We start from the raw sequence: 23094 nt of genomic DNA, 5'->3' as shown, positions 1-23094 counted from the left end.
GCGCGCGCTGCATTGTGGGACAGTGCGGCCCAGTCAGCTCCTTGTAGTAGTTTCATGGCGGCGGCTCCGTTGTCAGCGCTGTGACCGGCCGCCCCCTCCCGCCGGGGACCCCGACAGACTCGTCCTCAGATTACTAATCCTGTGTGTTCCTCTGTTTTTTTTGTTTTGTTTCCGTATTTAATGTGTTAAAGCAGGAGGCTCGGAAAATGACTTCCACCACAGACGTGATCCAGGTGACGAACGTGTCCCCGAGCGCCAGCACCGAGCAGATGAAAACCCTCTTCGGGTTCCTGGGCAAAATCGACGACCTGAGGCTCTTCCCGCCAGAGTAAGTAGCGTGAGCGCAGCGCGGAGCGGATGAGGGGAGAACATGGCGAGGGACAAAATGGCGGCCGGCGGATTTACCTCACAGGCTGGGGCGATGCTGAGCGGGTACCGGGGGGGGGGGGCGGCTGCCCCCTCCCTGAGGTAAACCCCGCGCTCCGTGCTATTCTGGATGACCCTGGAGGGGTTTCTGGTATTTGTAGTCCCTCGGTTGTGGCCATTGCTGATAAGTTTTTTTGGACGAACCCTGATAGGATTTTTCTTTGGAAATGTAATTTTGTTTTGGCAGAAATGGCACTTTTTTGAGAAATTTGCGGCAAAAATCTTGCAGCACTATACAGCCCTCAGTTCACGGATTTGGCTGACCATGCGCTGTGTATGGGGGGTCGTCTCAGTGGAGGCCTCAGTCACTGATGGAAATCTGACCAAACACGGACCGTGTGAATAAGGGCTCATGGAGGTGTCCCGGCCGTGCCCATAAACAGCAGCTCGGCGGTCCCCAATGCACAGAATGGCTGACTAACAGTCATGTGCATGAGGCCTAAGGCTACTCTCACACTTGTGGCAGAGGATTCCGGCAATCGGAGGCGGATCCGTCTGACAAATGTAATGCAATGCCAGATCCGTCTTTCTGGTCGTCATCTGGAAAAATGGATCCGGTATTCCCCCCCCACCATACATTTTTAAAAGTCTGCGAAGAACGGATCCGTCAATGCGGCATTCCAGCAAGCGTTCAGTATTTTTGGCCGGAGAGAAAACTGCAGCATGCTGCGGTATTTTCTCCGGCCAAAAAAACGTAAGAGGGACTGAGCTGATGCATCCAGAACGGATCGCGCTCCATTCAGAATGCGTTAGGATAAAACTGATCAGTTTTTTTTTTCTCCGGTATTAAGCCCCGAGGACGGAACTCAATGCCGGAAAAGTTTAATGCAAGTGTGAACGTAGCCTAAGGCTAAATGCCCACGATCAGGATTGCGTGCGGAAAATCCGCACCGTCGGTCATGTACATTGTATTCTATGAGAATTCTAAATTCTCAGAGCTGTTTTTTTTTTTTTTTTTTTTCGTACGGATTTCGGCTTGCGTTGCGGATTTTAAAATTAATTTTTCCCGACCGGATTTTCTTCATTCACTTAGTAAAATCCGCACCAATTGATGGGTATTTGGCCGCACGGATTGCCTGCGGATTCTCCACACATGAATCCTGGACGTGTGCGTGTACCTTTAGTATTGTGATCCTGGAGGAGCCCTTTTCACGGGTACAGTCTTGTCAGCAAGTAATTAACACTCGTGTGTTATGGGTACAGACAAATTACTTCCACGATTTGTGGGACGGGTTTATTTGCCGGGTCTTCCCCCCCCCCCTAGTTGTGACAGTTGGTGCGGAGTTTCCTACATGGAGCAATCGGAGTGTTTTCTTAGGCTGCCCGTACACATTAGAGAGCACCGTCCCCTCTCCTGACATGTCTGTTGTAGTAACAACCTGCATTTCCATATAATAATGATTTTGGAGCATTTATTGTTAGGACTCCTTTGTTATTTCTACGAGAAGTTATGAATGAATTGTCAGCAGCTTGCAGTAAAGGTACAGATGGGTGTTACCAGTTGGGGTGTGTCCCTGCACAGTCTGACAAGAGCAGCACTGATTGGACAGAGTCAGACATACCCGCTACTGGTAACACCCAGCAGTACCCTTTACTGCAGATTGCTGGCAATTTGTAAACTTCTAGCAGGAATAATACAGGAACATAGTGATAAGAAAAGATGCTTTAGAATTATTACATGGGGAATGCAAATTGTTACTAAAACTCATGTCAGGAGAGAGGACGGGTCCTCTTTAAATATCTGCCTCGTCCTTCCACGGCTGAGCTTGCGTGTGTCCTGTATGGGGAGAGGGGAAACGGATTTAATTGAGAACAAAAGAATGGGTCAGTTGAAATCTAACATTGTTATAGGGAGTGTCCAGAAGCCTCTACTGTGTGTGTGGCCATTTATTGATGGCCTGACCTCTAGATAGGTAATCAGTATGCGATTGGTGGGGGTACGGAAGAACTGTTTTTGGCAGGTGCTGGTGACGCCACCACGGACGTATCCAGAAACAGAAAGCTGTATCCACTGTAATGGCCGTGCGAGGTTACAGCAGCTCAGATCCCGGTCAGGTGAATGTTACCTGGCATGGCCACTACAGCTTTCTGCTTCCCATGTATGACTACAGTGGCATATATTGTACAAGGACTTCCCAGTACATTACCGTGTGGAATCGTTGTGTCCTTGGTAACAGTAGTAATGTATTAACCCATCGTTCTGTCCTCAATCCACAGATGTCTCGTACTGTGTGTTCTGCCAACATGTAAGCCGGGCAGCCTTCCATTGTGACTGGGCACTGGCAGTGGTTCTTCATGTACTAGATTGATGCAGTGTCACATAGATACATGTGCTGCCATCCTGTATAGTGGACGTGGCATTTGTGGTATCTCAATTCTATACAATTATTAGGTGTGTGTATAAGCTGTGCCTGGGAAATGCAGTGCAATCTGCAGGCGCATGTCACAGAGCAGGAGGAGCTGCACAGATTGCTATATAGTTTTGTAGGTAAAAACTGGAAATGTTATACTTTTTAAATCTCTCCTCTTTCTGAGCTCAACGGTCATTGGTTCGGCTGTTTTCAGTTATTTATAGCATTCCCTGTGTGTTTGTGTGTACATGGATGGCTGTCAGTCACTGATAGGACGGCCCCATGTACAACAGATCAGAAAAGCAGAAACCTAGGGGGTGTCCTGGATTAGAAAAACATGTCTGTCTTCCAAAAGAAAGCACCACCACTGTCCATGGGTTATGTCTGGGGTTGCAGCCCAACTCCGCTGGTGTCAATGGGGCAGAGCTGCAATATCGAACACAGAGGTGACGCCGTTTTTGGAAGAAGACAGCCATGTTAGAACAACCCTATTAGTGTATAAGTCACACGTTTTGCTGAACCTTTCCCTCAAAACGATCTGCTCAGCTCCTTCTGCTCTGTAACATGCTGCCGGCAGACTGCCTTCTGTGGCGACAGGTTAAAGGGGTATTGGCTCCACCACCGGGACCTCTGAGAATTCCGGTTGGAGCCCTCCGCTTATGTCTTATTCTGGAATAGTCCTATAAGTTGAAGCTATAGGCGCTGAATTTGTTTTGGTCACAATGTAAGCTGTCAGTATGTCGGGAGGTACAGTGTTGGCGAATAGAGGGCTTCTGTGCCAGCAATGCCCGTGCCCGCTGTTTACTGCTGCCAAGCCTGCAATGTCGATTTTATAAGATTTATTGTGTTAAAGAAGCTTCAGTCAGAACTCGTGCTGGCAGCCTTTCTTTAATATACTGCATGTGCCTCAGCGCACGTGGATTCTTAGATATTCAGCGCTTTTCTTTTTCTTATTACTGTAGATTGTAATAACTTTCCCGCAAAGTGAAGTGTTTGTCATGATGCAAAGCAGATGTGTGTGAAATGGCGAGATTGTGCAACAACCCATGTGTTCATCAACCTAGATGTTAATGTCTTCGCCGACTATTCACACAAATAGGATTTAAAACATTTGATTGGTAGAAAGTTTTTTTGGTGCAGTGTCACCTGGATCCTGGGGTTTGACCACGGAGGCTTTGTGCGCCCTTCAACTTTACAAATAGTGTGTATGGCACAGTCGCTGCTCTGTGGGTCTGTCCTGTCAATCTAGAACGGCCTCTGATTTGCTTTCTCATGAACATTTTCCTTTTGAAATGCCCTGTTGCGAGTCTGTGCCGGAAGGTGAGTAATGTGCCACAGATCGCCCTGTTATTGGGAGCGGATGCCTCGTGTGTTACATCCAAAGTGCCTCTTTTCTTTTTAACTCCCCTCTGACAGACTGCTATGATCATGCATTCACCTTGGTTTTTCCTTTTTCCTTTTTTAGTGATTCTCCTTTGCCTGTAACATCTCGTGTCTGTTTTGTAAAGTTCCATGATCCAGACTCTGCCGTGGTCGCTCAGCACTTGACCAACACAGTGTTCGTGGACCGAGCGTTGATCGTGGTGCCATACGCAGAAGGTTAGTACACCGCTCGCTTAATCAACTTGCTATACAAGAAGAGGTAGAGGGGGCGTCTTTTCTCATTTCTGAGTGAGCACAGTCTGCATGCTTCAGCCTCTGTGTTGTTACTGGTGATCCCTGGTATACCATGAGCGATGTAACTCCCACTAGTCAAATTCTATATTCGTACTCATGTTTTTTGCTGTATATTCCTACATTGCAGTCCTGTAGAGATCCCTGCTTAATATGCCCAGTCTGCAGTGACCAGAAGCAGATGGGTCGGGTGTACCACGGATCAGTAGTGGTGTATGTGTAAGTCTGTGACTCTTCAAGGTGCAGAATGGGCAATAGGGCGTTTAATTCTCCTCTCTCCCTTTCAATTTTTTTGCATCCTTTTATTCCTCACAGTATTTGCAAAATAATAAACTCTCTTCTCTGTTATTTGTGTGTGTGATTTTCGTAGTGGAGAAGGCATTTGCAAAGCCCTTCCTGATGGCAGAAAAAACTGGGTCCTCTTCTGCTTCAGGGGATTGTAGACATTAACTAGACGCCAGCAAGCACTCGCGTCCCCAAGTGTTTTTCATGGTGTAACTACTCGTTACTGACGTGCTCTTTCTTTACACATACATGTATGGCTTTATGTTTTGGTATTTTTTTTGTTTTATTATTGGGCATGTTAGTTTAGATGTTTTTCTCTGTATCTCACATGATTGGGGGAATTGTTCTCCTTTGACTTGTTCAGTTTTCTTTGCAGCGGAGGCACTTTTAATAGCCTGAATAGGTATCACTGTGATCATGTGGACTATTATTTCTTTTGGGGGGGATGTTGACATTTAGAAGTTTTATTAGCATTACATTTCTACATTAGATTAGTCAGTCATGGCTTTGAGTACATAAAGTGCGTCCATGGAGGAGGAGGAGGGCAGAAATCTAGTTGTATGTATACCCTCCATGGAATATAGCGGCACTTGTGGTTGAGATGCATGACAATAATGTCAGCTCTAAACTCATTCACACAGTGGTATTTATTGCTCCATATTCATGTATATGTTTTAGTTTTCTTTCTTCAGGGTTTCTCCCTTTGGTTGGGATTCTTGCTTTGTATTTTAATTAGGGGGATTGGAGACAGGGGAATAAGTACAGCTATGTGAATGAGCTGTTGGTGCTTGATGCCCCTTTTAAAGGTTTATGCCACCTTTTAAAGATCAGTGGGGGCCTGATTTTTGGGACCCCCAATGATCCCGAGAATGAACTGGCACTGTCACATTTTAATATTTCCCTGCACAGCAGCAAACTGTCCAGCCCTGTTGACTTGAATGGAGCCAAGCAGTGCTAAACCATTGCTGCGGCCTCTTCATTCTCAGGATTGGCGTGGATGTCAGAGGTTAGACTCCCCTCCATAAGCTTCATAAGATGGTAATACTTTTAGTGGGTGATGCCATATGCAACCTACTGATCTTTTGTTAATTTGAGCATGTTTTATACCAGCTCCTCCTTACTACATCTTCTCTATAGATGCAGTACTTGGCTCAAATTGTAGAATATAGTTAAAATGACATATAATGGAGGAGTGGGGAAAACGCTTCTAAAAGGCTTCTTACAGCTGGAAGAGAACCTGAAACTAGCAAATACATTCTGTCCGTGTAGTTTTTATACCCACCAAGAAAAGATCATGAGATCATATACGGTTTGGGAATTTTCTCAAATGGTGTTTTTGCTGTAGTGAAAAAAAACAGGACTTGGACATAAACCCCTCAGCTGTTCTTCCACTGCTCCAGGTTCATATATGTATATAATATAATAATATATGTATTCTCAGTGTATAGGTAAATTATATCTTGTGGATATAGGAAAATACAGTGTATAAATATTGCATTATCTGTTTGTATCAACTGAAAATGTGGAGAAAAATCATGAGACCTCTTTCACATCCCAGTTGGAAACAAATTTTACCAGTGGATTTCAGTTCATGGTTAGTAAGCCCCATGTAAAGGTCATATCACAAAATCCTCCGATTCTGAAATCCACATCCGTCTTTGTCATATTAGACGGAGGTTTGAGTCTCAGGTTTCATGGAAAAAATGGAAGTGGAGAACGCTGAAATGTGCCCTTGGCCCTTTTGAGCACATGTTAAAATAGAAACTCCATAAATGTAATCCTTACTGCCCACGTGTTATGCACAGGGTTAAGATACTGTCACTGAAATGACCGCTGACATCAGGTAACCAAGATGTATGACAGCTGAGCAGCATAGTCCGCCAGATCTGGTGCAATGTAATCCTGCCAACCCTGGCATACATAGTCTTTATTTCTCTAAAGAAAGGTTGAAACAAGCCAAATAAATGCATTTCCTTTAGTAATGGGAATCGGTGCTGCAGTCAGTGCTGCATATATTTATATGATTATTACGGTTATTACTGGACTATTCAGACCTAGAGATGAGCGAGTCCATCAGCTGGCTGATTTTTGCATACAATGGACAGACCAATTCACAAGGCAAATGAATTCACTCATCTCTGTTCAGACCACTGGGTATTTGCTCACCTAATGGGTTAGGCCGTGTTCACATATGTGCGGTGAACTCCAGCAGTCTGTTCCGGCGGAGTAAAAGACTGCTGGAATTCACTGTATCTGGCATATATGCTGGACAAAAAAATACTGCACATAGCACTTTTTGTCAGACCAAAAGCCAACATATGCAGCAAATTGGCCAGATCCCTTTACAGTGACTGGGGATCCAGCGGGGCACAGTGGTATCCAGCTATGCCAGATACAGTGAACTGCAGCAGTCTGTTCCTCCGCCACAGCAGACTGCCAGAGTTCACAGCATAGATGTCAGCCTTACAATTCACCATTGTGTTAATTAAGCTTATAGTATAACTCGGTGGTCTCCAACCAGTAGTTGCACAGCTAAAGGCCCTTTTACAGGGGCCGATAATCTGCCTGTAAATCGGGGTAGTTCGATGCTATAGCAAGCTGATTCAGCGCTCACTTAAACAGGGCAATCTTGGTATTGTATGGGAAGAAACACTAGTACAAATTTTTGCTAGTTTGTCGGCTGATTGCTGGTCATGTTAAATAAGTCAGTGATCGGGAGCAAACTTTTGTGCAAACATCGGCCTGTGTAAAAGGGCTTTAAGACTCCTGGCATGCTCTGAATGGCTGGGGTTCTTAGGAAACGCTTGTAGTTATAGTGTTGCCACAAGTTGGAGAGCACTGGTGACTCCAGTCTCTAAGGCCGTGTTCTAACTTTGCTGTAGCTGCTTGCGGATGAAACTCCAACCACCCATGGCAGCCAGTGGTCGCACAGCTTTGAAGGTAAAGGTCCATTCACACGTCCATATGTGTTTTGCGGATCTGCAAAACACGGACGCTGGCACAGCACATTCCGTCCCCATTGAAAATGAATGGGTCCGCACCTGTTCCGAAAAATTGCGGACGTGTGAATGGACCCTAAGGCTCCATTCACACGTCCGTGGTGTGTTGCGGATCCGCAACACACCCGCCCAGCACCCCTATAGAAATGCCTATTCTTGTCCGCAAGCTGCGGACAAGAATAGGACATGTTCTATCTTTTGCGGAGCTGCGGACCTGAAGATCGTGGCCGCGCTCCGCAAATGCGGATGCTGACAGCACACTGTGCTGTCCGCATCCATTCCGTCCCCATAGAAAATGAATGGGTCCGCACCCGTTCCGCAAAATTGCGCACCCATTTGCGGACGTGTGAATGGAGCCTACGGGTGAGAAGCGTTTCCCTAATGGAAACCGAACAGATCCCGTTGTAGTCGAGGGGCTCTGATGGGTTCCGTTCATGTCAGTTATGTGCCGAATCTGGCACTTCCATAATAGCGGTGATGTGAACGAAGCCTAACTATTAGCTTCAGAATTGTACTCCCGGTGTTCACCGTGAGTGGGTGGAGTCTCTGCCCTTCGCGGCCGACACAACGTTGGATCTCAGCGCAGCTCTGCCATATTCACTCTCATTTGGTGTGTTGCTTGGAGGGGTGGGACTCGATGTAGCAGCTGTGGGTTTGCTGGGCAGTTTTCTGTAGGCGTACTGGTTAATGTTTGTTTCTTTTGTCTGTTTCTTTTTTGTTTCTTTTCATTTCAACATATCCACGCAGTATTTCATGGTTCTAACAAAGCGGCAGTGTAAAAATATAGACCATGACGCATGAAAAATACCTGGTGAGGGTCCTCATTGCTTTTTAATTTGTATTTTTATTTAAAATTCGCTTTAAAATTGTTTTAAATCTAAACTGGATAATCCAGTGCATGATTTGTTAGATGCTGTCTCGATAAGAGCCTCCTATATTCCTATTTTATTTTTTTCTATTTCTTCTGACCAATTTGGTTTACCCCGGCCATATGCATGATGGCCCCGTGAGTTCTACCATAGGCATATGCAATGTTTGAGACGTCTAGAGGCCACACAGTTCTCCAACTCCCTCCCCCTTCCTCCGAAATCGGCTCTCTGCCGCTTGCAGTGTAATATCTATTTGCTTAACATCTACAGCTCACAGCTTAGGTGGAAGGAACCATGATCTTTATTTAACAGTGGTTTTTCTTTTTTGTTGTTGTGTTTTACAGTTCTTTTCCCTGGTTCAGCCTGAACTATTTACCAGGCCCTGCTGAAAATACCACTCAACCGTTTTCTTCTCCAGCTTGTCCAGTTTCTCTTAAGTGCCCTGTACATGTTGTATGTTTTATGCTGACATGCACTTTGTTAAGCCAAGACAGATTACTGGTATTTGCAAATCTATAGTTACATTTTAGTTTTTTTTTTTTGTTTATTTGGTTTACTCTTTGATTTCTTTCATTTCTTTGATTTGCTCACGATCTGATTTTTTTATTTTATTTATTTTTTTGGGTGGGAGCTTTGGACTGACGAATCCTTTTTTCCTAAGAATAGCTGTAGTGTAGCTTTCACTGATGCTCCTGGTAAATAAAAAAAAATAAAAAAGTATCAGTCTTCTCTAAAAAGGAGGCAACCATTTTGTTGTCTGAATTAAAGGGTTATTCCAATCTGGGACATTGATGTCATATTGCTAGGATATGCAATCGGTGCGCCTGCCAAGTCTAAATCCCGTTCCTATCTTCAGAACGGGACCCCCGAAGTCCATACGCAGCCACCCTCTGTTTACCGCAATGGGAGTTCCGAAAATAGCTGAGCACTAGCTGGCTATTTACAGTAGTCCCATAGCAGTGAATAAGGAAGAGGCCCGTGCGTGCGTGGTGTGCTCTCCATGCACTGCTATGGGACTGCCGAATATAGCTGAGCATGCTTTTCAAAACTCCCATGGCTATGAAAGAGTATACCGTGCATGCACAGTGCTCTCTTGACTTCAGAGTCCCTCTGCTCTCTAGATGGTGGGAGGTGGGACCTGCCCCTATCTGACATAGATGACATGTCCTAGCGATATGCCATCAGTATCCCAGGTAGGCCAACCCTTTTAATATACCTCATTGCAACTCAAAGGAGTAAATTAGTTTTGTTTTTTTCTTTTCTTTTTGTTTTTTTCTTTTAATACAGCCGGAGGAGGCATTTAGTGGAGGAGGCATTTCATTGTCTACTTGCTACCCTTAAAGGCTTGTCCATGCAAGCTACTTTCTGTGACTGTCTGGCCTGCTTGCATGTGTTTAGTCCATGCAGAGCATCCTGTACCTGTATATGCAGATGGTGTCTGCATGCAGTTCTGCCCTGACTCTAACCTTTTATGAAGATTTTGTTTTATGTACACATACAGAGCTTGTATTAAAGGGCTTCTGTCGCCCCACTAAACTCATATATTTTTTTTGGGGTACTTATAATCTCTATACTGCAATATATCTATACATTGTTATTAATCATTTTCGTTCTGTAGATAATGCAAAAAACATACTTTTATAATATGCAAATTACCTGTCTACCAGCAAGTAGGGCGGCTACTTGCTGGTAGCAGCCGCAAAAAACCGCCCCCTCCTCCTGTTGATTGACAGGGCCAGCAGCGATCTCCTCCTCCGGCTGGCTATGTCTGCATTTCAAAAATCGCGCGTCTGTCTTGATTCGGCGCAGGCGCTCTGAGAGAAGGAGGCTCGCCTCCTCAGTGCGCCTGCGCCGATGACTTCTTTTCTTTCGGTGACGTCATCGGCGCAGGCGCACTGAGGAAGTGCTGACGAGGCGAGCCTCCTTCTCTCAGAGCGCCTGCGCCGAATCAAGACAGGCGTGCGATTTTTGAAATGCAGACATAGCCAGCCGGAGGAGGACATCGCGGCTGGCCCTGTCAATCAACAGGAGGAGGGGGCGGTTTTTTGCGGCTGCTACCAGCAAGTAGCTGCCCTACTTGCTGGTAGACAGGTAATTTGCATATTATAAAAGTATGTTTTTTGCATTATCTACTGAACGAAAATGATTAATAACATAATGTATAGGGATTATAAGTACCCCCAAAAAATGGAGTTTAGTGGGGTGACAGAAGCCCTTTAATACCATTTATCTTGGCTGTACTCAATAGTCCACTAGTAGACAGCCGCCTAGCAGCCCACGCAAAAGAGTTAACTTTCTCTTAACAGGGTTGTCCCATGAGGAGAACCCTTGTCCATGTGTCCTACTGGACCTCTTAGCCAAGGTGGCTCTGATAGACTAGGGTCCTCAATGTATTACCATGACAGGCATTCTTCCGATCAGTCACTTCCCCTGGTATAATGGGCTATTTGTTGGGTGTCTGTCCAGGCCCATAGTGAGTGTTAGAGGGTTTGTTTTCAGTGATTAGACAATCCTCTGACAGAAATCTTTTACAATGGTTTAACTTTAACGTAATGACTTAGCAAGTAATCAAAACAAGAAGGGATCCAAGGCACCAAAACCCCCCCACAAAATATCCAGATACATACAAAGCAATGTTTTGGCTGCAATGGGCAGAATTGGAGGCTCATTGCGGCTCAAATGTCACTGCTGCTGTTTTTGTTGAAATATTGGGTGGAACTTTGCAGATTATTGGTAAGTTAGAGGTCCATTGTATTCACCTCATTTACATCAAACTATGGAACATCGTTTGCTATTTTGATCAGAATATGTACAGTAATGCCACGTGACTTAAAGGTGTTGTCTGCAAAATTAACTGCTTGGGGGGGAAAATTACCCACCTGTTAAATACCTCGCCACTCCAGAGGTCCCCACTGGTCTTTGTTCTTTGGGGCAATGATGTACCCTATGCCCAGTAAAAGGGTTTTTTCTGGGATTTTAATATGGATGACCTATCCTCAGGATAGGTTGTCAATATCAGATCGTTATCTTATAACATTCTCTGCAACACCCAGACAGCCCCTTTAAGGCACTATCGAGTTGATATCGGCAGTTCAGGCAGCATAAATGGTCGCCTTCATTTTGGGAAGACTTGTAGATTTGAACGGGCTACAGTACATTGTGGCGTTCTCCAGTCTTTGCTCTAGGCGCCGCTGCTCAGGTAAGGAAAAGTGCTGACAACTGGCCGTATCCTAAACTCTCAGACACTTCTTCCACACCTCATTACAACCTCTTACTTAGACACCACTCTATGGGTAGGTATGCTAAAAGAGTTAGTGAACTGTTCCATATGATTAACTCCTAAATCAACCTTTTTTTTTGTCTTGTGTATCTTGATTTTTCTGTGTGCTTTATAGTGAAGCAGCCGACACGAGTCGTTGTTCATTAAACAGCTTTTGAAAGTTGAGAGCACTCCCCCGGAGAGCCGACTGTGCTTGCTTACGTTTGGTTCATGAATTAAAAATCGAGTACAGGTGATGAAATCTTGGCAGTGTTAACACAAAAAAAAGTGTGTATTGTGCAGTATCTATTTTCTTAATCTAGAATCTCTCTTAACCGTATGTAGAAAAAAAAAATTCAAGTCAAATGATTTCTCTGCATTTTAATGGTAAACAGTAGAGCTTAGACTGTGGCAGTCAGATAAAGTGTTTCAGCAAGTTCAAGTGGTGGATCAGAGGCAGTTTTTCTGGGTGTTCGTTTTATTTTCTTGAATTTTCTATTTGTTTATGTATTTTGTGTGTTTTGGGTTTTTTTTGTTTTGTTTTTGTTTTTTTATTCTTTTTGATGCAGTGCCTAATACAGATTTGGTTTTTCTATAGGAGTAATTCCTGATGAGGCTAAAGCCCTGACACTTGTGGCCCCAGCAAATGCAGTCACAGGTCTGCTTCCTGGCGGTGGACTTCTGCCTACTCCCAATCCACTGGGTCAGGTGAGTGCAAAAATCATGCTTTGCCAAATCGAGACTACACTTTATTTATTCTGTGTATATCTTGTTGGTTTAATTTAGTCTGTAATATCAATATCCTTGCAGCATGTATTTTGTTCTTGTTAATCTTTTAAAGAGGTATTCTCTTCTTATAAAGTCTACAATATGCAATCTTTTTTTTTTTTTTTTTAAATCGATGGAGGCTTGACCTGGGATCCCCAGCATTGCTGAGAATGAAGGGAACGCAGTACTGATTTAGTGCTGCACCCCCTTCTAGAGCAGCTCTACAGGCAATTGCAGAATGGCCACATTCACTTGAGTGGAGAGTTGTGCTGCACCATGACCTCTTCATTTTCAGAATAAGTTTGGTTCCCATCTCTCTATAAAATGCAAATACCTGCTCTGAATCATTTGTCAGTCTATACATTCCGTGATGTGCAGCATTCACCTGTCTGTGTCAAAATGCCATCATGGGAGGCCACAGGATGCAGAGATTGGTTATTTGAGCATTATTTGGCTCTGTTTGTTTGTTTTGATCATGTTGAGCTTTTGGACAAATATCTTAAAGGGGTTCTGCAGTTTGTTTAAACTGATGATCTATTCTTCGGATAGATCAGCATCTGATCGGCGGGGGTCTGACACCCGGGGCCCCTGCCGATCAGTTGTTTGAGAAGGCAGCATCGCTGGCAATGGCACCGTGGCCTTCTCACTGTTTACCGCAGGCCCAGTGACGTCACGACTAGTATCAACTGGGCGGGGCTAAGCTCTGTTTACTTCAATGGAGCTTAGCCCCGCCCAGGCCAGTGATACTAGTCGTGACGTCACTGGGCCTGCGGTAAACAGAAGGCCACGGCGCTGCTGGAGCGCCACTGCCTTCTCAAACAGCTGATCGGCGGGGGTCCTTGGTATCTGACCCCCGCCGATCAGATGCTTATGATCTATCCAGAGGATAGATCATCAGTTTAAACAAACTGCAGAACCCCTTTAAGGGGTTAACATCTTTTGAATAACTTTCTACATCTCCTAATATGTATGCTGTTTGCCTATCATCAATAGATTGGTGCTGTACCGCTCTCTGCTCTGGGAGCTCCTACACTGGATCCTACACTTGCAGCTCTTACTCTTCCTGGCGCCAACCTAAGCTCCCAGGTATCAAACAATTGACTGTTTGTAGAGAATTTATCCTTTTACCTTGTATAGAAACATATTCAGGTCACTTTAACCCCTTCCCGACCATTGCCACACATATACAGTGCTGGATGAGCCTTTAAAGATGTTGCCCACGGGGGAGCAATTGGTTCACTGTCGTAGCATCAGTACCTCTGAAGGATCTGAGGCTACCACAGCAATAGTTTTTATGGAGACCTACCTGTGGCAGGGCTCCGTAAACACGTAATGGAGCTCCCACAGTCTATAGGAGAAGCGATCAGTTGATCACTTGTTAGGGGGACATAAAGAAAAAGGGGGGGAAAAAAGTTTTCAAAACGACTACAATGGAAACAGATTTTTAAAAATCGAAATTGCTTGGCCGCTTTTTCGTCGCTTTACCTTCCCCCAAAAAATGGACTAAAAAGTGATCAAAAAGTCACATTCCAAAATGGTATCAATAAAACAAACAGATCGCCCAGCAAAAAGCGAGCTCTCATATCTCTGTAGATATGCTGATGCAATGAAAACATTTTTCCAGATTATTTTTTTTTTTTTTCAGTATTAAAAATACAAGAAAAACTATATATAAATGTGATATCTCTAATCGTACTGACCTGGAGAATAAAGGTTACCGGTTAGTTTTACCTCACCTGGAACGCCGTAAAAACAAAACCCATAAAACTGCCAGAATTTGTTCTTTTTTTCCAATTCCACCCCATTTGGAAATTTTCTTTCCCAGCTTCCCACTAGATTAGCGGTTCTCAACCTAGGGGTCGCGACCCCTTTAGGGGTCGATCGGCCCTTTCCGGGGGGTCGCCTGAGGCTTCCTATTGTGGGTCGCCTGCACAACGGCAGCGGCCCCTTATCCTCGCGCACAGGAAGTGATGTCCTATCACTGCCTGTGCTTGAAGGAGCCTGACGTCTGGACTGCTGAGGTCCGAGTTTTTTCGTTAATGACACCGCCGCTGAGCACCACTGCCACCAATGATTTAATTGAGCCTGGCTAATTTTATTTTAATTATTTGGCTGAGCAAGGCTTAATTTATTTGGGGGGACATGAAGCACCGCTGATTTATTTATTTATTTTGGGGACCCTCGGCACTTCTGATTTATTTATTTGGGGGGGACTTGAAGCACCACTGATTTATTTATTTGAGGGGTACCCTGAGCACCACTGATATTTTTTTTTTTTTTGATTTTTTTTTTTGGGGGGGGGGGGGGGGGGGTACTGCAACTGAAATTTAATGTGGATAAGTGCAAGATAATGCACCTGGGGCGTAAAAACCCAAGGGCAGAATATAGAATATTTGACACAGTCCTGACCTCAGTATCTGAGGAAAGGGATTTAGGAGTAATTATTTCAGAAGACTTAAAGGTGGGAAGACAATGTAATAGGGCAGCACGAAATGCCAGCAGAATGCTTGGATGTATAGGGAGAGGTATAAGCAGTAGAAAGAGTGAAGTGCTTATGCCGCTGTACAGAACACTGGTGAGACCTCACTTGGAGTATTGTGCTCAGTACTGGAGGCCATATCTCCAGAAGGATATAGATACTCTAGAGAGAGTTCAGAGAAGAGCTACTAAACTAGTACATGGATTGCAGGATAAAACTTACCAGGAAAGGTTAAAGGACCTTAATATGTATAGCTTGGAAGAAAGAAGAGACAGAGGGGATATGATATAAACTTTTAAATGCATAAAGGGAATCAACTCGGTAAAGGAGGAGAGCATATTTAAAAGAAGAAAAACTACCACAAGAGGACACAGTTTTAAATTAGAGGGGCAAAGGTTTAAAAGTAATATAAGGAAGTATTACTTTACTGAGAGAGTAGTGGATGCATGGAATAGCCTTCCTGCAGAAGTGGTAGCTGCAAATACAGTGAAGGAGTTTAAGCATGCATGGGATAGGCATATGGCTATCCTTCATATAAGATAGGGCCAGGGACTATTCATAGGATTCAGATATATTGGGCAGACTAGATGGGCCAAATGGTTCTTATCTGCCGACACATTCTATGTTTCTATTACTGTGCGCACCACTGATTTATTTTTTATTTTTTTGGTTTATTTGGTTTACAAATATTTTGTATTTATGCTAAAGTTCTGTGGTTATGAATGAATACTTGTGTATTTGAATTAACATTTGGTGTATTGGTGTCTGTGCGTGCTTTTGGTGGGTCATCATAACAGTAGCAAAATTAGTTATGACGTAGCAAGGAAAAAAATGTAATGGTTGGGGGTCACCACAACATGAGGAACTGTATTAAGGGGTCACGGCTTTAGAAAGGTTGAGAACCACTGCACTAGATAGTATGCAATATTAATTGGTGCCATTAGAAAATGCTTGTCTCGCCAAAAACAATCCCTCATATGGCTATATGAATGGAAAATTAAAGTTATGGCTCCAGTTGGTTGGGAATAAACGAAGAACTGAAAATAGTCCTTTCAGGAAAGACTCTTCAGGACACATGACATACCGGTACGGCATGTTGTCCTGGTACTTAGTACGTCATGTATAGTTCTGATCACCGGCGGGCGGTGATCGGAACCCGGTGCCTGCTCAAATTATTAAGCAGGCACCATGGCTAAATGCAGACCTGCGGTTTCGGAAGTTTCTGTGACCGCGGGGATCAGAAACTTCAAATAACCTTTTATTTTAATGTTTAACCCCCCGGGCGGTGCTTGGGGGTGCGGGCAGGCATGCGATCATCATCCGCCCGCCCCCTCCCTCTCTCAGGATAGCCGAGCAATTTGCAGAGTGTCAGCACATTGCTTGAAACGCCTGGCACAGGTGCCATGCGTTTAACACCTTCCATGCCGCGGTCCGTATTAAGTCATTGTAAGGCGACTTTCACAATTGCGCTTTCCCTTTCCGCTATTGGAATCCGTCATAGGATCTCAATAGTGGGGGAAAACGCTTCCGTTTTGTCCCCATTCATTCTCAAAAGTGAAACGAATGTATTCCACTCCATTTGGCTGCATCCCCATCGCGGACAGAATAACGCTGCAAGCAGTGTTTTTCTGTCCGCTCTGTGGTGCGGAGCAAAACTGATACATCATGACACACCATGTAAGTCAATGGTGGTGTATCCGTTTTCTTGGACACAAAAGAAAACTGATCCGTCTTGGCTATTTTAGAGAATACAACCGGATCCGTGAGATATCTGACTGGCATTGCAGGAGCGAACGCAGTCATTGGTTGCTATGACGGCGTGCGCTTTGTGCCGCCACAGTACAGTAATACACTCGTATGATCTATTCGAGTTTATTACCGTGCAGCGGCACAAAGCGCACGCCGTCATAGCAACCAATGACGCCGTGTGCTACTGCAATTCCACTCCTGTATCTCACGGACAGTGTTCCACGGATGTCTGCATGAGGCTTAATACATGGCTATCTTCTCTAATTAGGTAGGGCATTGAAATAATGGGGAAGGTGACTGACCTGAGCTCTAATTTATGCTTTCTAAACTTTCATCCATTTCATGAATTGAATATTTTCTCCTCTCTTTAGTCTCTTGCAGCAGACCAGTTATTAAAACTTATGAGCACCGTTGATCCTAAGTAAGTAATATTTTAGATTTCTAAATTAAACAAAGTACTTACATTCCTGAGCTGTTTAGACTGAGCAGTAACCTTGATTTTGTTTTCTAGACTGAATCATGTAACGGCCGGGCTGGTGTCCCCAAGTCTAAAGTCTGATGCTTCTAACAAAGATATTGAAGAAGCCATGAAGAGGGTTCGGGAAGCCCAGTCTTTGATTTCTGCTGCCATTGAACCTGGTGAGTTGCTTCTTGATCACATTTTTCATTCTAATGATTTGTACATTTACTGACTGATCTTTTGACTTTAACATTTTTTTTTTTTTTTCGCTTTTTAGATAAGAAGGATGAAAAATCAAAAAAACGTTCAAGGTCACGTTCCCATTCCAGGAGAAGGAGGACACCCTCATCCTCCAGGCACAGGTGAGAAATATCGCTCCTCCAGTGCACCACCCATTAGGTCCCTGATGCATTATGTTTATTATGTAATTGTTCTTTACACTTGTAAATCTTTGAACTTTCTAAATACAGACATGCCTTCTATCTTTACTGTAGCATTGTTATAGGATGCTTGCTATATGGCTTATAGTCCTTCTTACAGCTATGGGCGTAGTTAGGTGGACATGATGGCCACTATGTTCATAGTAGCCGTCCTCTCCTTGACTATCTCCCTAGGTGTTTTTACTGACATGGCAATAAGTTCCAACAGATTTACCTAAATGTACATTTGACATTTGTGGACAGCTTTCATTTCATATTGGTTTCTTGTAATTTCTTTAAAGACGTTCAAGAAGTAGGTCAAGAAGAAGATCTCATTCAAAGTCTAGAAGCAGACGGCGGTCTAAGAGCCCCAGAAGAAGGCGCTCCCACTCAAGGGAAAGAAGCCGTCGCACTCGATCTAAATCCAGGTAATATTGTCGAATTTGCACAAGTGAAATTGACAATACTTTTGAGCGAACTTGTGTTTTTTCAGCTCTGCGTCCAAAGTTCAGGTTATTGATGAATCCCGTTATAGATTCTGCTACCACAGACCATAACTTTTAAGGTCCATGGTAGTGTGATCCATAACGGGATTCTTCGATGACCCGAACTTAATACACAAGTTCGCTCAACACTACTCGGCAAGATCAGTGCAAATTCTAATTCTGAATTTACTGCTTGTAGAGATAAAAAGCGAGAAGAGAAAGAGAAAAAGCGATCCAAAACCCCACCCAAGAGCTACAGCACAAGCAGGCGGTCCCGGAGTGCAAGCAGGTACAGTGTTGTTAGCACAGACTTCATTTATTGAGCTATTCTTATCCATCACTGCACAGCTGATCATTCTGTGCCTTTTTCTATAATACTATCCTGTTGTAGGTTTAACATATTTTTTTTATTTTTATTTTTTATTTTTTTGCTTTCCTTTGAAGGGACAGGAGGCGCAGGAAGAGTCGTAGTGCATCTCGATCCCCTAAAAAAATAAGATCACCAAAAAGGAAAGCATCTCGCACCCCGTCGCCTAGAAGGTAATTATATTTTTACCAGGAAAAGTACTACTGAATCCTGCTGCTTTACTGTGTTATATTTGTAGCAGTAACCCAACCTTTTTTTAACATGGAGAAACTCTTACTACTTCATCTCAGCTGTACAGGTTACAGCTTATTCTCTAGTAATCTGGGAGGCTGTAACTGGGTTGCCATGAACCCCAGGTTTCCACTGACTTATAGCGGGTGTACACTGCCCCATTATCAGGAAGAAACATTACTACAAACACTCTTGATAATCAGCCTTTGTAAAGGTGCTTCATGTTACCAGATGAATGAGTTTGTCCGAGTGAATTCATCTTTCATGCAGACACATCAGTCATCTTCTCTGGGCAGTAAATTGTGCTGTGTGAACAGCACTCTGCTGCCCATAAATAGTGTATTGCAATAGCCATCGCTGCCCCCCTATATAGTGAAGGTTAACGCTGCATGTAAATGCAGCACTTCACCTCCGCTGACGAGCAGGCAGTGATCATGAAGGATTGAACAAACAATTCTCAATTTGTCGCCCGCCTATCTCCATCTTTATACCAGTTTAGACTGCCCCCCTCCTTCCCCTGCTAATCTGATATTGATCAGTATTAAGGATAGGTCATCAATAAGGAACTCCTTGAAGGCCTTTTTAGTGAAATGGACAAGTTTTGGAAAGAAAGAAGTGGTCTTTAAAGTGATTTTTGCAGGGGAATGTTTTTTTTTAAATAAAAAAATAAAAATGTGAAGACTTACTAAGGCCTCTTTCACACTTGCGTTGTCCGGATCCGTCGTGTACTCCATTTGCCGGAAGTGCCCGCCGGATCCGTAACACCGCAAGTGAACTGAAAGCATTTGAAGACTGATCCGTCTTCAAAATGTGTCCAGTGTTACTATGGCAGCCAGGACGCTATTAAAGTCCTGGTTGCCATAGTAGTAGTGGGGAGCGGGGGAGCAGTATACTTACCGTCCGTGCGGCTCCCGGGGCGCTCTAGAATGACGTCAGAGCGCCCCATGCGCATGGATGACGTGATCGCATGGATCACGTCATCCATGCGCGTGGGGCGCCCTGATGTCACTCTGAAGCGCCCTGGGAGCCGCACGGACGGTAAGTATACTGCTCCCCCGCTCCCCACTACACTTTACCATGGCAAACAGGACTTTAGCGTCCTGGCAGCCATGGTAACCATTCAGAAAAAGCTAAACGACGTTTAGCTTAAGGCCGGATCCGGATTAATGCCTTTCAATAGGCATTAATTCCGGATCCGGCCTTGCGGCAAGTGTTCAGGATTTTTGGCCGGAGCAAAAAGCACAGCATGCTGCGGTATTTTCTCCGGCCAAAAATCTTTCCGGTCCTGAACTGAAGACATCCTGATGCATCCTGAACGGATTTCTCTCCATTCAGAATGCATTGGGATAATCCTGATCAGGATTTTTCCGGCATAGAGCCCCGACGACGGAACTCTATGCCGGAAAAGAACAACGCAAGTGGGAAAGAGCCCTAATAGTGGTGCACTTTACACTGTCGCAATCTTAATAGACAAATTTACTATTCGGGTGTATGGACCTTTTTATAGATTTGGAGTATCGTATTGTAGTATTTATACTACAATTCTGTCCGTGCACCAAAATACTGCCTAGTTTACACCACAAATGTTGGTGTGTATAGGCCATGCCCCCTTTTCAGTGAAGCCACGCCCCCTGTTCGGACAAGGCGTAAAAGGCTTCGAAAACGTGGTGCAAAGCATACCCGGCAGTTTTGGTGCCAAAAAACTGATGCATTTGCAATAGTGAATCTGCCCCAATATTTTATTGATTTGAATAGTTTTGTTATGTCTGTGGACTCAAATGCGCCTCTGTCTTGGGTGATCTCGGCTTAGGCGCTTGTGTATCTGTTGTCTAATCCCTCCCTTGACGGTCAGAAGCAGTCTCTTATATTTGTTGTCTTTGAACTGACTGGTAAATTTGCATTCTAGACATAAAAAAGAAAAGAAGAAGGACAAAGACAGAGAAAAGATCAGAGATGAAAGAGAGAGATCTTCCAGTAAAAAGAAGAAAAGCAAAGACAAAGACAAAGAGAAGGAACGAGAGCGAAGATCAGAAAGCGAAAAAGATGTGAAAGTAAGTTTGACAGAAAACTCCTAGTCTTGTGCTCCATGTGACTGTATTGTATTATCTGCTTGTCCCTGGCCCCAAGCTTTACCTGCCTGTTCCTTCTATGTATAAAGCAGGTGACACGAGACTACGATGAAGAGGAGCAAGGTTACGACAGTGAGAAGGAAAAGGGAGAAGAGTATATGGTGACAGAGGCCAGCCCCCCGCTAGATGAGGAGGCCATAATTGAGAGGGCGAGTGGTGAATCGGCAAAGGACTCCAAAGTGAACGGTGACGATCATCATGAGGAAGATATGGATATGAGTGATTGAGCGCTTCCCCTCCCCCAGTGCTCCTTCCTATGTAACTTTTTTTTTTTTTTTTTCATTTTCTATTTAAAAATGTTCTAATTTGGTCGTCTGCAGCACAGAACTTATTGGTGAATGTAAAACTACAGAAGTCATTAGATTTGTACTGAAGGGTCTGTCTGAAACATTGACGTGGATAACCTGTCTTGTGTGGTTTTAAAGAGAAACTGTAAAAATAAATCTACCCCAATTCTTTAATGTGACGCAACTTAACAAATATGTTGCATGCGTCTTACACCTCGCATGTTGTATAATTTCGCTACTTAGATGCCCAGTTTCCTCGTGTGCTAGACTGCATATAGTTCACCATATCCAGAACGTGGCTGTCCACAACTAATGGTCTTCTGTGCGCTCAGCGGGAAATTTAAACTCCTCCTAACGTAGGTAGATCGCTAGCCGTCGTACAGCCCCATTCTGTGGGCTTTCTTTATGCTTCAGTAAAGATGTAACTGACTTGGATTTTTTGTTTTTTGTTTTTTTTTCCCTTTCCAAGACTGTGATGATCTGTTAAAGGGGTTTCCCTTCATAGACTTGAATGTAATATTGACTGCATGTAAATCATTGGTCGGTTCTGACTGCTGGGGCCAGCAGTAAACTTGAGAAGGAAAGTGGCTGCTCAAGACCGAGACGACTGGGCGAGTGTTTGTATGTCCCAGTGACTGCAGATGTGTGGCTGCAACTCATCAGGGGCCCCAATTCTTAGGGTTGGATGGAGGCCTCAGCAGTCAGACCCACTAAAATGGGTTTTCTGGGATTAAATATTGATAAGTTGTCCTCAGGTTTGGTCTCCAATATCTGATCAATGGGGGGCTGCCTCTTGATACTGTGCTAAGCACTGCACCTTACGTTCTATAGTGGCTGTTCTTGGTATTGCAGCTCAGTCCCATTCTCTTGAATGAGACAGAGTTGCAGAAAGGTCATGTGACCCATGGACATGATGTCATAGACTGATGCCTCACCGATGCATATTAGCACCTATCCTCAGGATAAGTTGTCAGTCTCCTGATGTCCTAGATAACCCCGTTAATCACTGATTTCATATACAGTTAAAATAGCATTAAAGGGGTTCTACAGTTTTTTAACTGATCTATCCTCATCGGTATCAGATTAGTATCAACTTGCCTGGGCGGGGCTAAGCTCTGTTCAATTGAATGGAGCTTAGCCCCGCCCAGGCCAGTTGATACTAGTCGTGACGTCACTGGGCCAGCGGTAAACAGTGAGAAGGCAGCGCCGCTGCCTTCTCAAATAGCTGATCGGCGGGGGTCCCGGGTGTCGAACCCCCGCCGGTCAGATGCTGATGATCTATCCAGAGGATAGATCAGTTAAAACAAAGTGCAGAACCCCTTTAAAGTCTATGGTGGGAGAACCCTTTGAGGATCCTGTTTTTACTTTGTGACTTTCAGATGATTTTCCTAGAGGCAGCAATCTAGCTGTTGTGAAATGACTACTCCCCAGCAGCTGCAGACTGTCAGGGTATGCTGGGAGTTGTAGTTTCAGTGTGCTAGGGTTATAATGGAGTTTTCTGGTTGCATTGTGTTTTTTTTATGCTTGCATCTGAATGTTCACCTGCAGCTGGTTTTGCTTTTTGTAAATTGAAACATAGTGCATTTTAATTAGATGTTTGTATACTTTTTCAGATTTTTTTTTTTTTTCTTTCTCCTATCAGACCTCAACATGCATTTTTGTGTTCACCCCCTGGTGCCGTAGTGAGTCCATTCTGTTGTACGCTGAGTAGTTGGTGCATTTTATTTTCCAACCTTTCAAGGCTTCATTTTCGTTAATTCTCACTGACACGTAGGTTCCAATCTGTGCCATCTCGATGTACAGTTCCTGAAATTTTGTTTTACAAAAAACTTTGATAATAAAATCTATTAACAGAAA

The 23094-nt window shown here is 44.1% G+C and overlaps 1 protein-coding gene across 4 annotated transcripts; it reads left to right on the top strand.

Moving 5' to 3' along the window:
- Positions 1-23094, top strand: SRSF11 (serine and arginine rich splicing factor 11). 4 transcript variants are annotated; one of them, XM_040407777.1, is made up of 13 exons: positions 1-328; positions 4243-4376; positions 12462-12571; positions 13625-13717; positions 17231-17280; positions 17371-17498; positions 17597-17681; positions 18041-18166; positions 18423-18512; positions 18668-18763; positions 20728-20872; positions 20980-21208; positions 22880-23094. In XM_040407777.1, exons 1-12 carry the CDS (start codon positions 207-209, stop codon positions 21175-21177), a joined length of 1377 nt encoding a protein of 458 aa, XP_040263711.1. In that variant the 5' UTR covers positions 1-206; the 3' UTR covers positions 21178-21208; positions 22880-23094. The 4 variants fall into 4 exon arrangements, with proteins under 4 accessions (XP_040263711.1, XP_040263713.1, XP_040263710.1 ...); XM_040407779.1 differs by lacking the exon at positions 22880-23094 and having other exon boundaries at positions 18674-18763; positions 20980-22289; XM_040407776.1 differs by lacking the exon at positions 22880-23094 and having other exon boundaries at positions 20980-22289.

The sequence above is a fragment of the Bufo bufo genome, chromosome 9 (assembly GCF_905171765.1).
Source record: "Bufo bufo chromosome 9, aBufBuf1.1, whole genome shotgun sequence".
Taxonomy (NCBI): domain Eukaryota; kingdom Metazoa; phylum Chordata; class Amphibia; order Anura; family Bufonidae; genus Bufo; species Bufo bufo.
Note: the sequence above shows the minus strand (reverse complement) of the source record. Positions and strands in the feature narration are given on the sequence as shown.

Bases quoted from the DNA above. Each gene is read 5' to 3' on its own strand.
- SRSF11 (XM_040407777.1), top strand. From the start codon at position 207: ATGACTTCCACCACAGACGTGATCCAGGTGACGAACGTGTCCCCGAGC. The intron at 329-4,242 runs GTAAGTAGCGTG...TTCCTTTTTTAG, and splicing joins CTGAGGCTCTTCCCGCCAGA to TGATTCTCCTTTGCCTGTAA. The intron at 12,572-13,624 runs GTGAGTGCAAAA...TATCATCAATAG, and splicing joins CTCCCAATCCACTGGGTCAG to ATTGGTGCTGTACCGCTCTC.